Below are 17,803 nucleotides of genomic sequence, written 5' to 3'. Positions count from 1 at the left end.
AGGGAACAGCTATGTTGTAGTTTCCTGCCGCGCCCAATTGCCAACAGATTGCGGGAGTCCTTCTCTCTGAATACGGGCACCCTGCGTGCCTGCTTATTCCTTGTTCCCTGGAGTTCTGGGGCTGCGGGATGGAACAGACACCAGCCCTTTGTCTGGTAAATTGTGGCCTCTATCTAACAGTGGGGAGGTGATTAAGGAACTCAGTAGGGCAAGAGGGGGCAGGCGCTGCACTCCTTGGCCCTTTCTGGGGCTCCTCTTAAGCCCCTGCTGCAGTCTCACTGGGCTCACCCTTCCTTGCCCAGCCTCCCTGCACCCCCGCCCAGGGCCCGGGGCCTGACAACTCCACAAAGCAGTTATGGATGAGCTGGCTGTCCCTACTCCCATCTTTGTTTCTGCAGTACCCTGTTTCCCTGGCCACCCCTCACCGCATTCTCACACTGGAAATTTATCTCCTCCGAGTTCCCACACATTAGGTTGCGAAGACGGGAAAGGCCTCTGGGGATGGGTGGGTTTGGGAGCTCATGAGCCCCTGCTTCCCCAGGGCCTGCGCCCTGTTGCGCCTTGAGACTTCAGAGCCATATACCCCTTTTACTCTGGGCCCTGAAGGGTCAGCAGCGCCCCAACCAGGACCCCCACCCATCTGTGCCCTCGGACTTCTGGGAAGTGGGCAGCCTTCCTCTCCCCACCCCTACTCTACCCACTGCCCATGCCTGGGCCTCTGATCCTTTTTCCTGGGCACTTGCTGAATGGAGCCTTGTTCCCCACCCGCCGGTCAGGGCGCCACACAGTGCGGGCAGCCCCCAGGGGGCTATGCTCTTTTTATTCCAGGATGTCAGGCTGTTAGGCGGGAGGCCGCCCAAGCCCCCCGCTCAAAGAGCTTCTCGGAAAGCATCTGATGGGGGCTGGAGTCAGCACAGAGTAGGCTCTGTGCCCGCCCCCGACCATTGTGTCTGTGCCAAGGTGAGTCATTCAGTGGGCATGAGGGGAAGGCCCTGGGGGGCGGCCAGCACAGCCCTGCCAGGTCTCTAGTCTGCAGGCAAGGCCCGGCTGCTTCCCCTCTGCAGCTCTCCGAGGCGGCCCAGGCCCCCGCGCTCCAGACCAGGCGATGCCCTTGCCCCGTGCTGAAGAGGCTCTTCACTTGAGCACGCTATGGGCTGCCTGCTGGGGTTTCCCCTGCAAGTCCCAGCACAGAGAGCAGAGATCAGACTTTCTAAGTCTTAGCCACTTCTGACGTCAGAGCCTGAGCAGTTTCATGGGGAGGGAATCCTGAAGACGAGGTGCTCAGTGACTTTTGATCCTGTTGTGGGTGGGGTAGCTGGGGAAGGACAAAGCTCATTAAAAGAAGAGCAAGACTGAGGACAAAACCTTGTCCCGACTCTCCTCTCTGTCGCCAGGAGTGGCTGCTTTTCCAGCTTCCAGGCCAGTCACAGTGTATGGTCTCCAGTTTTTGTTCAAGTGAAGTCTAGTTGGAGCACCAAGCAGCCCTGGAGGGTAAAGATGTAACAGGATCGGGAAGTGCTTGCCAGTCGGTGACGCGCAGTGAATTGTACCTGTGTGTGTGAGACACAGCAGTATTTCAGCGGCAGCAGGTGGAGGCTCCACCTTCACTCACTTCAGTCAGCTCCCTGGGCCCCTGTCATAGACCCAGGCCTCCTGCTCCATCTTCAACCCCCATGTGATCCTCAGACCCACCCCTGCACTCAGGCCTTACCTGTCTAAAGATGTCCCCACAGAGAACCGAGGAGGGAGATAGGCTTGGTCACGGCTGTGTGCCCAGCTTGCAGCATTTGTATTATATATTCATTGGCGAGAAAGCAGAAAACACAGACACACACACACACACACACACGCAAATTGAATTCATCCTAATTTTGCCACCTGGAGGTTTTTCCCCCCACGCATATAAATTCATGTTTTCACAATTGAGCTCATGCTGTACAAATTATTTTGTAATTTGCTTTTTTTACTCAACAATATGTTATGAACATCTTTCCATATCAATAAATATTTGTCTACATCATCATTTTAACAGCTACATGGTTTTCCTCTGTGTGCATTGATTTAATCAAGCCCTACTGTTAATAATTATGTCCTCTCCCTCTCTGTTCTAGATTTCACCATGATGCGCTTTCGCCCCGGGCGGACCGAGCCCTCCGCCTCCACGGCTGTGCGTCCTCCTGGCCAAGTTCAGGCCCCGTCTGCGCGGCGCTTCCTCTGCCGCCGCCCTAACCCGTGGGCCTCAGCATCTGGAGCCTCAGGCCAACCCCTAGGCCAGCTTCCTCACTAGGCAGCAGAGAGCTGGGCCGCGGGGAGGGGATGCTTGGACGCCCCTCCACAGGGCCTGCGGCCAGGCCGTGCCCCACTTCAAGCCGCGGTAGAGAGACAGGATGACCTCCTTCCCCCTGCGCCCCCTCCCCTGCGTCAGAATCAGCCAGGATGCCCATCTGCCTACAGGCCCAAATGCCTCTCAGGACAGACCCACGCCACACCTGGCCTCGACCCATCCACGAGGTGCCTGGCATTTTCCAGGTTTGCTAGCCTCTAATTCGAGAGGCCGTTCTGCCGTAGACTGCTGCCCGCTGGCTCTGCTTGAGCCCCTACCCCTCTCCCTGTGCCTGGCGCAGCATGGTGGGCAGCAAGCGAGCGGGGAACGAAGAAACCAGGGGTCTCCCTGGCTGACTCCTTGTGCACCACTCAGTCTGTCCACCCCCTGGCCGGTCCCTGAGGAAGGGAGCCGGGCTGTTGTGGCCACTAGATGGCAGTGCTCAACTGCCCAGACTCTGCCGGCTGTTGTCTGGCGCAGCCGTTCAGAGGCAGGGAGCCAGCTGTCCTGGGGCAAGGGCAGGCTTCCCCAAAGCCAAATTTGTGCCACCCCGGGGCATCACCCCCTTTATTTTCCAGGGTTGCCTCCGGCTGCTGTGGCAATGCCCTCTGAGGGAAAGAGGAAGGCTGTGGCCACTCCATAGCTGTATGATCTTGGCTGACTTCAGGAACCTTCTCTGGAGCCTCCTTTCCCACATCTGTAAAAAGGAGGACTAGCCATACTTACTCACAAGGTAGTTGTGAGGATAAAATCAGTGCGAGCCGGATGCCGCAGCCGCTTGACAAATCATAGCTCCCATTTCATAACACCTGCCGGTGCTTTACCTAGCTCTGCGTTAGCACATTCGTGATGGAGTGGGCCCAGAGTGGAACCAGACCCGCGGTGGGTGGGGGTGGGGGTGCAGGCTGCCATGTCCTGCAGGCAGTTAGTTGGCATTGTGGACAGGACGCAGGGGGCAGCAGCCAGTGAGGAGAGGGTGGTGTCCGCACCATTTGCCCCTAGACCCCTAGTTGTTTGTGGTTTTGGCCTTGCCAGGCGGCACGTGAAAGTTATCTCCAACTGCCCAGGAGGGACTCAGAGTAGAGGCTGTTTCGGGCCTGCTTTCTTGCCTCTCCAACTCCTCCATCCTTGCCCTTCCCCAGCCCAAGACCAGAGGCCCCAACTCCATCTGGTCTGAGACATTCTTGGAACATCGTCTCCCTCAGGTGTGCGTCCCTCCCATACCTCAGCCCGAGGCTTCCTAAGGGAGAGGGCCCACGTCTTCTCCCATGGATGGGGGCTTCCCAATGCCAGGACCTATCTTTCACCAGACTGGGGTCACCCTGAGTGTAAGGTCTGTTTGGCCCCCCTGCAGACTAAGGCACCGCCAGGACAGGAGCCACCCCTTCCCCTCGGGTGGGAACTCCCTGATAGGAGAACCCATGGTTCGCTGCCAGCTGGCTGCCCCTGGAGGCCAGGGCTTATCGCCTTCCAGTTGGGGGACAGCTGCCCCAGGCCAGGTAGGCCCCTCTGCCAGCCACAGCCTGTGCCCAGCCAGCCAGCCAGCCTGCCAGCTTCTGCTGGTTAGCAGCGCCGAACTCCTGCGGTTGTACTCCTGGCTGAACCCCCGGTTTCCTTCCCCTTCCTCTTTCCTGTTCCACCTCAGCATGTAGTCACCTTCACAGACACGGGTGCCAGGCTGCTTCGTTGGGGTTAATAGGCTCGGGCTCTGCCTTTCCCCGCTTCTCCTCCCACCAGCCAGGGCCCCGCTCCAGCCTCCCCCCACCTCTCAGCCTCTCACCCTGAGACCCGCTTTTTAATTGCTTTCCCAGATCTGCTCCGCTCTCCTCCATCTCCCTGCCTGGCTGCGCCCCTCTGGGAGGGTGAGAGGCGGGACCAGATGTGTCCCTGGCGGGAGGACAGGGCTGGCGCGCAGCCTGTTATTTCCGATTCAGTGGTCCTCCAAATGGACAGGGGGAGCCAGGGAACGGTGGCGGGCGGGCTGTGGGTGAGCTGGGAAACAGATCCAGTCTCCAGGTCCCTGGGGCGACTCTGGTCCTTCTATCCCCAAAACCCCCATCTTAACCGCCCCCCCCCACCCCGGGGCCTTCTCCACAAAAGGACCATGGAGAAGGGGAAGGCGGCCATGAACTCGATTTTGTCTGGGAGCCAGGACCCCCCCCCCCAAACTTAGCCAAGAGCCAAAGGGACATTCCTGGGGACAGAGGGGCAGAGGTCTGGGAGGCAGGACTCCTGAGCTAGTGGCTGCTAAGGAGGCTCCCATGTGGTGATGAGGTCCGCCGTGGGGGGCAAGCTGACTGGAGGCCCAGAGAAGGCCCAGTCCCCTCCCCATGACAGGTCACTCTAAGGTGACAGGGATAGGTGCTACTCTGATATTCTGCACGAAGGGACCATGTCATGTCCTCTGCATCTGGCACTCCTGGCATCGAGCCTGGTTCTCTGAGGGGGCAGGAGTTTGTACCCTAGAGTGGGGTCTGCACCTGAGCTGTGGGGCCCGAGGTGGCCGTGAAGGGCCTGGGAAGAGAGTACTTCTAACCCCCCCGAAGCGGAGTTAGGGGCTCTGCACAGATCACCCAGGCAGAAGAGGCAGGGTGAAGCAGGGAGAAGGGCCTCAGAGCAGGCCGGACCCGCAGGGATAGGGGAGCCATCGATTGCCACGTCTTGCAGATGGCTCTTTCTGCAAGAACAATCCAATCTTAGACTCTAGTCCCCGCCCAGAGGTCGGCCGAGAGCTGCCAGCTCACTGCCCGCCTCAGTCCCTGCCAGCTTCCGGTGAACTGGGACCAGCCAGGCTGCCTTCTGGCCAGGGGGCCTGTCAGCCTGACCTCCTGTGATTGAGGGCGGGAGCCACACGTGCCTAACTCCATCGGCAGAGTCTTTGTACACTTAACGGGTCACCCGAGAGCACATTTTGCACCGCGGAGCCACAAATGTTTGCTGAGTGGTTGACCATCTGCAGAACATCCTTGTCTGGGCTGACCTCTTCCACTTGTGTGGGCTGCCCCCCGCCCACGTGAATCCTGCCTCATGCAATGGACTCTCTTGTGCAGAGCTGGCCCTCCTGGCCCTAGTTGCCAGCTGCCTTGCCCTGTGCCTGCTGCCTCTGCACTTGCAGGGGCGATGGCGAGGATCAAATAAGATAATGTATGTGAAGGCCCCAGGAAATGGGAAGTTACTCGATTTGAATCCAACCAGCACTCAGCAAGGCCTCCTAAGGTCACGGCACCACACCAGGCCGCCGGGGGCTGCAGATGCGAAGCTGAGGCTGCTCCTGTGGGAATCGTGGTACATGGGAGAGAAAACCTCATTAAGACTAATTGGAGAGGAGGAAACCCCAGGCATGCAGCAAGAAAGGATGCTGTTCACTTCTGAAGGGAAGCAGCTCGGTGCCACGCAGAGGACCAGGCCTCGGTTTGAATCCCGACGCTGCCACTTGCTGTCTTAACTCTGGACATGTTTTGCTTGACTTTTGGAGCCTGTTTCCTCATTAGGCCTCGTAAGATCGCGAAGTTTTGTGGAGATGCCTGCAGCTGGCAGGACCTCAGGGCCCTGCTTTGCGTCCTCTCTGCTCCTCCAAAGAGGAGTCAGAACTGAGCGGGGAAAGGCTCGCTCACCGGGCAGAAGGGGAGGTCGCTGCTGCAGCAGAGCGAGGGCTCCTCTGAAATGAGCCGCATTATTTACACGCCACTCCCAACGTGTTAAAAACCTTTAGCGTGTTTGTTTTCAGAAGTGAGTTAAACATAGACTTCCGTAATTTTGTTTACACTATTAATTCATGCGGACAGCCACGCCCCCTGGACAGAGGCAAACTCGTGTTGAACTGTCACAGTCCAAATGAGCAAAAAGGACAGCCAACAATGGAGGCAGGAAGTGGGGCTTTGGGGGGAAAGTGGGAGGAAGGTTGCCCTGGGTTCAAGCCTGTTGGGGCTTCGCCTGGAGCCTCACCTAAGAGCTGGGGACCACTTACCCCAACCCCCAGGGCTGGCAGGGCTCCTAGCAATGCCCGCCCGCACCGCAGGCGGCCAGGCCATGCTTCCAGGTGCAACTGTTCCTTCGCCTGCTCAGCAGCAGACCTGAGGCTGCAGGGGAGACACGGGGAAATGTTTCCTATTCTCCAAAGTGTCTTGAGGTCTTAAAGAGTGTGAAGGTGAGAAAGAGAAGGTGTATAGCCATCCCACTTGGGTGCAAAGAGAGAAACAGACACCAAGGATAGAGATGGTAGATCAATTATTGTAATAAAAATATATATCTATATCTACATGTATATATGCAGAGATAAAGGATCAGAGGATATACACCCAAGTAGTCACAGCTTTTATATCTAGGTGCTAGTATTAAGGCTGAACTTCCCTTTTTTCTTCACACTTTTTTTTACACTGAGTGCGAGGCCTGTTGACAATAGGGTAGAAACAGAGGAGCCGTCCCCACTTGAAATCGAGACACCATCGTCTGCATCGTCACCAGGACTGTAGCTTCTGCTCCAGGCAGGGGGGATGGGGCTGAAGATGTCCCTGCCTCGAAAACCAGGGAGAGCCAAGCTGGGGCCCCCCACCTGGCCCCCTCCTCATCCTCATCCCTCCTCCACTACCATGAGTGTGCCATGCAGCACCCTTTCCTAGCCTGGGGGAAGGGAACGAAGCCCCCCAGCCGCCCGCCTGCAGGGAGGGTGTCATAAGCCAGGGGGGACGATGGATGGCAGCACCCTTTAAAATAGCAACACATTAACACTCTCAAATGCATATATACATGCTGAGAAGCTGAGTGTAACAAGAGATTAATAAAGAGGGCGAGTAGCAGAGTGAGTGCCTGGGAGAGAGGTGTTAATAAAGGAAGAGGGTGTTGGCATTGATCGCTCCAAGCAGAGGAAGGCAGGCCGGGGCTCCGGGTGTCGGTGGCTCCAGGATCCTGGAGGGGCCGGTGGTCAGGACACCTTGGCTACGCAGTTCCCAGCTGACAGCACTCCCCTGACCCTGATCTGTTCCCTCTGGCTCCGCAGGCTGCCAGGGCAGTGGGCACTGAAGGGGAGCTCTGCAGGCCAGCTGGAGGGGGCTGTGGGGAGCAGGGAGGAAGGAGGAAAGTAAGGCTGTGTCCCACGGTTCTCCTCCATCTCCCGCCTCTCTCATCAGGGTCCCCGAGATGCCTGGGAGCACCCTTGGGCCCTTGGGCCTCAGCCCGCCCTGTCCCTTCCTACTTCCTTTTTCATCTGTCTTGGTGGCCCAGACCATCCCTGTTCCCAGTCACCTGGGGTTGCAAGGGACTCAGCCGGCCTCTTCAAGGTGCTGCTGGGGAGGCGGGCAATGCGGCTGCGGCGGGAGACTGAGGAGCTGAGGAGAGGAAGGAGGGGAGGTAGAAAGGTCACAGCCGCACCCCTGGACTACATACAGGTGGGCATGGTGGGCGGACATAGACACCAGGCCTTGAGCACCAACAAGTCCTTCCAAGGCTAGATCTGAGGGTGGGAGAGGTGGGGGCAGGGAGCTCCATGGGGTTTGGGAGGGAAGAAGGGGTGAGGGGGTGGGTAGCCCATTCCCTGGACTAACCATTTGAACACTGACTGTCTCCCTCATGAAGAAGGGGCTTTTGGCCTTTAACCAAAGAACAGAGATGCCCTTCACCTCTAGAGTAATCCGGTACCAGCAAGGGAGCCTCAGTCAGACCACCGGACGCTGGCCTCGCTCACAGGACTCCCACTACTGGCTCCACGGAAACCACTGCTCTATCCCCCAGAGATACATGGGGCCTGCGGTGGGCCCGGGCGTCCACTGCCCTGGTGAAAGCTTCCCGCCCCGCATGGCTCCCCAACCTCACCTCACCACATGCCTCTTCTTGCAGGCTGAGGTCTCAGGGAAGGACGAGGCTGCCTTGGGGCCCTTCACGGTGAACAGGGCCGCGGGTCCACTGGGGGAGGGAGAAAGATGGAGGGAGGCCAATTAAGAGGGAACCAGAAGTGGGTGCCAGCGCCCCCTCCCTCCAGCTCTGGCTTGTGGGGTGGGAGGTTAGACAGGATGGCCTCTGAGGTTCCTTCCTACTAAGAGGTGATTCTTCTCCCTGCCTCACTTGGCCTGAGCTGACAGCTGAGTGATGGCCTGTTCTGGGAGAACATCCAGGTGTCAGTTTCTGGTATGTCCAGGGAACTGGAGTTCAAAGAATTTCACCCTTCCACCTGCCCGCTTGGAGCTTGTTACTGAGAGATGGTTTGGGCTACGGGGGAAGCGGGGTGTGGGGGGCAGACTGCTGCCCTTGGCCTCACAAGTCCAGGTCGGTCTGCCACTTGTTCCTGGCCTTGGGCTGTCCTGAGATGGTTGCTGCTCCCCTGGCCTGACATGTGGGTGGAGGGTGGGGTAAGAGCTTTCTCTTCTCACTGAAAAATGCTGAATCGAGTTTTCTGAGGATCCCCTTCCCATTCCGGATGCTAGATTAGAGGGTAAGCTCTGGGGGCGGCAGTGGCAGACACAGAACCTTAATCAGGGCAAAGGACCCAAACGATGCAGAGGGACAGGGAGGGGGGGCGGGGCTGTCCTCTTGAATTCCTGCTGACCTTCCCCAGGTGGGGCTCCCATTTGTAGCTACTCGTGGGCGTGCCACAAACCAGCACTGCTGGTGGCTTTGAAGCAGAAAGACAAGGCAGGGCCCCTGGGAGTAGCAACTGGGTCTGGGGAGTGACCGATCAGGCCGAAAGGAAAGAGACAGCTAATGCCTAGGTCCCAAGAGCTCCAGGTGGCGCCACTGTCCCTCGCTGGCCTCCAGCTCCTTGCTGGGAGCGGGGGAAGGCAGGAAGGGGCACCCACCTGGGGAGGAAGGGCTGATCCAGAGTGTTGTGGGGCGCGTTTTCCCAGCCAGTGCATTCGCGGAAACCCAGCTTTGAGGGGGGCTCCTCGGAGAGATCAAAGGTGGCGTTGAGGTCCCGAGCAGGCAGGGACAGAGGGGTGGAGCAGTTCTGCAGAGCCAAAGAGCCCAGAGGCACCCGGCTTTTGATGACTGTGGCCGGGCAGAAGCGAGGGGAGTGGCAGGGAGAAGAGACCCTCCCCGCTTTGGGGGTGGTGGGTCCGACTGAAGGCTGAGCCTCAGGCAGGGACCCCCTTCTCAAGCAGGGCAGGAAGGACTGGCGCTGGCGCTTGGTCCCCGGCTTTGGGGCTGGGGGACCATCTTCCTCTGAGGGGCTCAGTCTCCTCCTTTTCTTCTTGGGCTGCAGAGATGCCTGGGCTGAGGCGCAGTCAGGCCCCGGGGAGATCCCCAGGCTGTGCATGAGGCCGCTCCGTCGCCTTGCCATGGTCCGCGTCACAGGGCCAGAGTATCCCGGAGGCTCTGGGTATTGAGAAGGGATCAGGGACTGAGCTGAAGAAAGGAAAGTTTCTAGAATTTGGGGAGAGAGCCACGAGAGACACGCGGGAGTCCCTAACCCCTCAGTTCTGTCGTGACTCCTGGGGCCTCTCTGTGCGCCCCATGATCCTGGGGTCCTGTTCCGGCACCTGGGGCCCCAGCTAACCCCCGGCACTGGCTGGGCTTTGGAGTTGGCACCATTAGGCAGAGGCAGGGCAGGGACGAGACTCACCTGATTCTGAACACAGCACCTGAGCCAGAGGTGCCCCCCTGGCTGGGCCAGAAGCCCCTGAGGCCTCTGTTCCAGGCCCAGCTCTTCCCTCTTGCACCAGCTGCTGTAGGGTCTCAAACTCTGCAATCATGTCGGGGGTCAGGAGGTTGGCTGCTTGGAGCAGAGAGTACTGCCGCTGTGCCAGACACAGCACCTTCAGCGCCAGCCTGGAACAGAGGGGAGGTGATTGGGCCTACTCAGACCTGCCGGCCAGGGTCCTCTCTGCCACGCCCTGGGCGTGGTTAGGAGCCCATGTGGGCTGGCCTCCTGCCCTCCCAGCCATGGCTCCTGCTCTGCTGCACCCTCGCTGAAGACTATGGTTGGCAGGGATGGTCACAGGCCATGGTGGGAGGCTTTACCTGGTAAACATGCCTCCCTACAAAGGCAGTGACCGGGGAAGTAGGGAAAGGGTGCCCAGTGGCCTCGGACTTGGAAGGTCTGACTTCCCGCTCAGCTCTGCCACCTATGAGTGCCGTGATCTTGGCAATGAAAGGCAGCAGGGGAGAGCCGGGCTCGAGCCAAGCTTGGCCAGGCTACCGGCTCAAATGCCTGTCCCGACACTTCTCAGCTGCTGAGCTTGGATCGCTGTGTGTCCTCAGCCTCCCCACCCTTTCAATGGGGAAGCGAGTGCACCCACCGCGTCAGGTTGCTGGGAAGGCGAAATGAGTTATTTTATACAGAGAGTGTTTAAAGAGTACCTGGCACACAGTGAGCCCTGTAAGGTTAGCTAACTATTGTCTTCTGTAAAATAGAAATTATGCCATCTACCTGGTTAGGACAAGAGGAGATTAAATAAGGTGGGCAGTGTGACCTTGGTTCTGAGAGGACCCTCAAAAATGCCTTCAGTGTGCGCTTTCTATTTAATGGCTGGGACCCTGAAAGAGCGTGTGTGAATCAGTGCACACTTCACAGGCACTGAGGGGCTATTTAAGGGAAATTATGAGGGTAATGCGATTATTGATGTTGTAAATTTAGATTCTAATAAAGCAAATTTCCTTTCTGTCAGGCACACCTACGATAAAGGAAAAAACACAATTATCTCAGTGGGGATTATTCACGGCCAGTAATTTATCCTCAGGTAGCCTAATCTACTACCCGCCCAGATGCCCCTGAGCCCCCTCCTCCGCCCTCACTGTGTGCACAGGGAACCCAAGCTCATTTTCTAAAGCAGCCTCCAGGCCTTTTCCAAAGAAGACAGGATATAAATAAAAAAGGACACAGCAGAAACTCATTCTATGTCTGCCTGAGCCACACACATAAAGATTAGACTACTAGGGACAGCGGGCGTTGAGGATAAATGCATCGGCCTGGAAGCCAGATGACCGGCTCTGGCCCCACCGCTCGCTGCAGCCCTGTGGCCCCGGGCAAGCGCCTCTGTACCCGTCTGACAGGTGGAGACGCAGTCCGTATCGGGGATTTTGAAATTAGGTTTGAAGAAACCCATCCGAGGACATTTTAAATGGAGAAGCTCTGCGTTATCTGTTCTCTACATTAGACTTCAGCCTAAGTTCATTTGAAGAAATGGACTTTGCAGCAAAAATAAAAAAATAAAATTAAAAAAAAATTCTGATAACCAGTGAACTGGAAAATCTAAGATTGACTCAGTACCCTGGTGGTCTCAGATTCCGAAGTCTGAAGCCAAAGAGAAATTACTTTCAATTATCTGGTTGCTAGGGTGTTTCTGAGTATGGAGATGATCTAGAATGTTCTGTGACCCCTAATACTTAGGGTTTTCTGTCACATTTGATTAGTACTTCAGCTCAAAAGAAGTAGGGAGAGTAAGTCGGGCTGTGATCCCCAGATCATAGCCAAGGCGGAAGCAGCTTGTCAGAGGCCACAAAATGAGACGCACAGCAGAAACGAGAACCCTGGCATCCTTTCGCCTTGCAACGGAGGACACCAGGCAGAGAGACCTTAAGTCACACGTGGGAGCCTGTGGTTGTTCCCTGGGCTCCAGGGGGACATCCTGCCCGTGCATCACTGCCACAGCTGCGCCCCAGGGATCGGCCGCAGGAGACAAATAATAAGCTGCTGATTATTCAGGCTGCAGGATTTTTGCTGAGTTGGGACCAGACACTCCCCAACAAGAAACAAAATTAAACAGGCCCTTCTGTCCTGTAGCTTTAAATACACTGCCTGGTGTGAAGCATGCTGGAGAGGGTGGGGTGAGGTCAGCAGCCCAGAGCTAAGTGGCAGGGGATTTATATTCTGGGGACCACAGGAAAAAAATATTAGCGGCACCTCTCCATAAAGCACAGAAAGAATGGTCCAAAATCTATTTCTCTCTGGCTGTGCGTGGTGGTTTGTATTTACTTCTGAGAAGAAACTGCTACTGCCAATCTGTTGATGAAGACATGGTAAACCCCTGGCTCGGGAAGTTTGTCCCTTCCTCAGCCTGCCACCTGACTTCCCGTGGCTGCTCCCTCCTTGCTGAGGATGAGCAGCTTGGCCCTCAGACTAGAAAATAAAGGACTAGCCCAGGTGGCCCTACCCTAACTCAGTGCTTGCCAGCTACCTCGATGGAATTTGGTGTTTTGCTTCCCTTCTGTGGGGCTGCCAGCTATGTGGTGGAATACAGAGAGAGATGATAAATACATAGAGTAGGTGATAATATCAAGTTGTTAAAAGCAGATAACAGCCCTGGCCAGGTGGCTCAGTTGGTTGGAGCATTGTCCCATACACCAGAAGGGTTCAGGTTCAATCCCCAGTCAGGGCACGTACAGAAGGCAACCGATCAATGCTTCTCTCCCACATCAGTGTTTCTCTCTCTCTCTTCCTTCCCCTCTCTCTAAAAATATATATATATATATTTATATTTATATATATTTATCCATCCATCCTCAGATGAGGATTAAAAAAGAAAAAGCAGATAACGAGATAGTGGACAGTGGTGAAAAAGACTTGACCCTTAGCTAGAGCAGAACCAGAGCTTCTGTGACTTGGCATGAACTCCTACCCCAGGAAGCTGGAATCCATCACCTCATCCTTGGACCCCAGAGACTAGTAAGACACCTACTGCTTAGAATGGTCCCTTTCCAGGTTCTGTGGTGAGAGGTGGCCTGCGACATGCTTGGGCTCCAGGATCAGGCCAGGGGACTCCAGCAGTGGCTTAGGATGGTCCCTTTCCAGGTTCTGTGGTGAGAGGTGGCCTGCGACATGCTTGGGCTCCAGGATCAGGCCAGGGGACTCCGGCAGTGACTGTCGGAGGCTCTGTTCTGGCACCTGGATTGGAAGCTAAAAAGGAAGAACATCACAGGTAGAGGGCCCAGGAAAACCTGCCTCCCTGTGTAAGCAGCCGCTAAAACATTTCCCTCCTCCAAGTGTGGGAGTGACAGCTCCCGGAGTGGCCAGGCCTTTGTAGGGGCTTCCTTCCTCCAGTCCCCATCCTCCCTCCCCGCTCCCCTGCTGGTAACGCACGCCCCTCATTCCCAGACACTCAGGATCTGACAGAATAGTTCTCCTTCCTGCACAGGATCTGAAAGCCTCCTAATGACTAAAATATGACATCCAGCTAGAAAACCTGGGACTGAAGGGACTCCAAGAGTTGGGAAGGACATTTCTTCTTCCACCAGCTCTAAGTCCTACCTCCAGGGCCGGGCCTTTGTCCTTGTCCTCTGGGGGCTGCTCCTGGTCCAAAGAGTTCCCTTCCATGGCTCTCCTGACCTGGGCCTCTGCCCCGAGGCTCTCTGCTGGAAGGACCGCAGGCCGTGGGTGGAGCTCCGGGGTGCAGGGCTGGCTGGGAAGGAGGGATGGTGGGGGGGAGTTGGAAACGCTAAGGGGGGAAATGAGGAGCTTTAGGGGCGGGAAGTAGGTGGCGGAAGCAAGGAGAGGGCCGGTGGGACAGAGCCCATAAGAATGGATGCTTGGGTAACAGGTAGGCAGTAGCTGGAGGTGAGGGGAGGGAGAAGGAGTCAGAAATTTTCTAGTTTAGGACACAATGACACCCATCTCTTAACCGCACCTTCTTTTGAATAGCAGATGATCCTTATATGGGCTGGGGTGTCATTTGCTCACTCGACACAGAGTATTCTAAGTGCCAATCACTGTGCTGGGCACAGGGTGGGAACCCCTAACCTTAGGTGTCAGAAGAGAAGCTGGAGAAAGGGGTCTTTCTCTGCCAAGCTGGAGGGTGGGGTAGGTACGGGCCACAGGACTCACAGTTGTTGTGGAGGGACCGATTTGGGGGGCTGTGGAAGGTCCTCTTGTGGGGCCTGGGCTCCCGCCTCATATGCTCGGAGCTTCTCCTTCAGGGTGGCCACCTGGAACCGAAACAGCCAGTTCTCCAGAGCCCCAGGTGAGCAGAGGAGGTGGGGGCTGCCCCATCCCCAGGCACAGACCCCTGGCCGCACCTGTCGCTTGCTCTCCTGCCCCACCCCCCCAAGCCGGGGTGCCCTGCCTCCCAGCCACGCTCCCCAGGTGGGCTCCTCACCTCAGCCTGGAGCTGCTGGCAGATGGTGGCGTACTGGCTGATGTGGCAGTCCAGGCTGACCACATTGCTCTTCAGCTGAGATGGGAACACAGGGGAGAGATGTCTGTTCACTCAAAGTAGCTTAAGCAACCCCTTCAAAAGGCATTGCACTAGGCACCTCGCACGTATTCCTGCGACTCACGCCCACGACTGGGGAAATGGACCTGGGAAGCTCTGGGGCTTGCCTGCGCCCACAGCAGAGGCTGCCTTTGAACCCGAGGCCCCTGACTGCCTGACTAATGCACTCCCGCTGGGCCAGGGGCTGTCCAGCAGCAGCTGCAGGAGAGCCAGGCCTCCCTGGAGGAGGCAGCGGAAACCAGAGCGGCTCTGCTCTCATCTGTGTTACATGCTGGTGCGGTGCTGTTTTGCTGCTAAAAGCAAGCCTGAAAGTGATCGCTCACAAAGATCCCTCGGCCACCCCCTCCTGCTGCCTCCCTCCTGAGATGACTCTGCCCCAGTGATCCAACGCTGTGTTTTACTCTTTTTCCAAGTCTTGGAGGCCATCCTGCCTCTCCCGATCTGCAGCCTTCCCAAGGACAGGCACTGCGTCCCTTCTACCACAGTTTCCCTGAAGACAGAGGCTAGGGAATAGCTTCCCTCTGCCTTGTGGGAATACGTGCCCCACGCACTGGAGAAAGTGCGTGGGTATTGACCCTCCCCCCAGCCTGGGGCTCCCCCACACCCGCGGGCACACACCGCGAGTCTGATCTCCTTGGCCCGGTCGGCGTACTTGAGGGTGTTGTAAGTGTCCTCATACGTCAGGCTGGAGGGGCTGACGGCAGCGATCATCACCGTGCGGCAGTTGCCCCCGATGGAGTCCTTGAGCAGGCGGGTCAGTTTGCTGTCCCGGTAAGGCACATGAGACTTGCGACCCTGGGGGGCAGCGAGCAGGCCTGGGGTGAGGCGGCTGGACTAGACAGGCCCATGCTGGAACCCGGCAGCCTCTGGCCCAGGGCTGAGAGGAGGCACCCTTAGCTTCGGGCACTCCGTGGCCGCCCCGTGGGGCTTTACCTTCGCGTCAGCCAGGGCGTTGAGGACGTTGATGAGGGCCAGCAGAGAGCGGTTGATGTTGGCGCCCTCCCGCAGCCGCTCCCCCTTGGCGTGGGTGCTGGATGCCCGCTCCGAGCCAGCCAGGTCAATCAGGCTCATCTTGGCCACCCGAAGGGCCTGGGTCAGACCTGGGACCCGGTCCTGCTGCTTCACGAAGATCTGCGAGCAGAGGGCGGGGTGAGCCAGCACTGGGCTTCAGGGGCCCCATCTTTAGGCTCCAACCCCTGACCCCCTCACCTGGAAGATGGCATGGGAGCGGGAGGACGTAGCGTTGGCATCTGTGGGGTGCTGCGTGCGGTTGCGGTTCCCCCTGGTCAGCATCTCCAGCAGCTGCTCAGCTGAGGTTGGCTGCAGAGGAGATGGCCAGGAGGGACCTGTGGTTTCCCCCGCCAGGACATTCCCCAACGGCAGGGCTCTCTTCAGAACCCACGTCCCCAGCGTTGCCATGGGATACGGGGCATCCCCAAACCACCAGGTGCGGAAACCCTGGAGGGCCAATGAGACGGCTCGTGCACCCGCGCCCAGCCACACACCTGGTGGAAGGAAAGTCCTTGTACGACCACCCCCTTGTCGGGGTCCTCGCGGATGGCAAGGGGTCCCTTGGGCTCCAGGAGGTCGTGGATCTGCTCATTGTACACCTGAGGAGAAGGGGAGCGAGGGAGGGCTCTGAGGGACAGAGCCCATCAAGAAACCTCTCCCCTGGGGCTGGGAGGGCTCAGCTGCTGGGCAGGAAACATGACCAGACACCACCACATGAGTGGCACTTTGAGGATGATGTTAAGTGACAAGAGCCGATTTAGTTCACATGCAGCCTCTACCTGAGCTGTTTTTGCCCCCTGGGCTCTGACTGGGCCCCCATCTGCCCGCTTCCTCCCGCCTTCTCCCCTGCTCCCTACTCCACGCTGCTCCCTTCGGGGGTGGTCGTGAGGATGAGGGATGGGGCTGCGCGGTCACAGGCGTGACAGCCCTACCTCCTGGTAGCTGATGAGCACCTCAAATCGCTTCTCCTCCTGGCAGGCCTCCAGCCGCCTGTACAGCTCCATGGTGGTCAGATACATGATGCCGGGGTCACCCTCTCTTCCCAGCATGGTGTGCGTCTTTCCTGCCCCCGTGGCCCCATAGGCAAACACTGCAGAGGACAGAGTGGGGAGTCGGGTGGGGGCGGGGTCAGGCCCCCTCCTCTGGCGGCTCCCCCTGTGCACTTGCCCCCCGCCACTGCCCCGCTCACCCTCCTCTCCCCAGGCCCCTTCCTGTGCCTTCCATCTGCACAGTCCCACTGCCCCCGCCCGCTCACACCCCCCACATCTGCAATGCGGCTTCAGTTCTCCCGGTCGATGTGCCACTGGCTTTCCTGCAGGTCTGCGGGTTCGCGGGCACAGGGGTCTCCGTGGTGGGTGGGGCACCTCCCTTCCCCAGGGGCGCCTTCTCCAGCCTGGGTAGCTCCCTCTGTTGACGGCCCCTGGCTCTTTCCCTCGTATCACTGACCTCGGTTTATAATAAGCACACACTTGTGTGTGTGATTTTGACTAGTGCCTTCCTTCCCCGCCCCCCCTGCCAGGCTGTGAGTTTCAAGGGGACAGAAACCATGTCTGTCTGATCTGCTGCCATATCCCAGGGCCCAGGAGAGTGCCTCCCACACAGGAGAAGAGTGAAGGGGGACCCGCAGGGAATGCAAGGGCCGGAGCCTCCTCAGCAAGTGCCCAGCAGAGCGGAAGGTGGGCACCTGTCAGAAGACACGTAAAAGCGCAAGAAGCAGGGAGGCAGGGTGGCCACCAACCAGAGCCTTCCTCCTCATTGTCCAGATTCTCACCTGAGCAGTTGTAGCCCTGGAGGAAGCTGTCCAGGATGCTATGGGTGGTGTGCTGGAACACGTCCTGTTGGGTGGCCAGCTCGCCAAAGACCCGGTCAAAGACAAACGTCAGGTCTTTGCCCTTCTTCTTGGGGCCCTCGTGGATGCCGCCCCATTTCAGGCCAAGGAAGCCCCCATCGGGCTCCTCAGGGTCAAACACCAGCACGCGCTCGTCCACCACCTGAATCACAGGCCGCCGCTGGCTCTCCAGCTCCCGTGGGGTGGGCGGCCGCACCCGGACCACAACCCGCACCTTGCTGTCCTCCACCGCCATCACCATGGCAACACCTGGGCAGAGACAGAGCGGAAATGGGGACTAATCTGACCCCAGGATTGCCCAGGGGCCCCCTCAGCCTGGCATTCAAGGCCTCCTCCCACCCGCACCCCAACAGCTGTTCTCTGTTCCATGCCTCGAGAGAATAAGTATATTGGTGCCAACACCAATGATCAATAAATATCTCTTTCTCGCTTGAAATACCACATTTGTCATGTCCAAATGACTACTTCTTTAAAAGATTTTAT

At 57.8% G+C, this 17,803-nt stretch overlaps 1 protein-coding gene across 1 annotated transcript; it reads right to left on the bottom strand.

Moving 5' to 3' along the window:
- Window positions 1-7,244: 7,244 nt before the first annotated feature.
- KIF18B (kinesin family member 18B) lies at window positions 7,245-17,555 on the bottom strand. The gene is made up of 16 exons (XM_054592925.1): window positions 17,243-17,555; window positions 16,404-16,561; window positions 15,966-16,070; window positions 15,670-15,780; window positions 15,394-15,591; window positions 15,079-15,255; window positions 14,344-14,418; window positions 14,073-14,173; window positions 13,500-13,650; window positions 13,064-13,148; window positions 12,931-12,973; window positions 9,867-10,081; window positions 9,112-9,658; window positions 8,132-8,221; window positions 7,565-7,647; window positions 7,245-7,351 (listed from the first exon to the last, which is right to left on the bottom strand). Exons 1-16 carry the CDS (start codon window positions 17,553-17,555, stop codon window positions 7,245-7,247), a joined length of 2,559 nt encoding a protein of 852 aa, XP_054448900.1.
- Window positions 17,556-17,803: the final 248 nt, after the last annotated feature.

This window comes from Pteronotus mesoamericanus, unplaced genomic scaffold (genome assembly GCF_021234165.1).
Source record: "Pteronotus mesoamericanus isolate MK-2021 breed Mesoamerican mustached bat unplaced genomic scaffold, CSHL_Meso_final scaffold_408, whole genome shotgun sequence".
Lineage (NCBI taxonomy): Eukaryota > Metazoa > Chordata > Mammalia > Chiroptera > Mormoopidae > Pteronotus > Pteronotus mesoamericanus.
The sequence above is the reverse complement of the archived record's forward strand: the minus strand, read 5'-3'. Positions and strand labels throughout refer to the sequence as shown.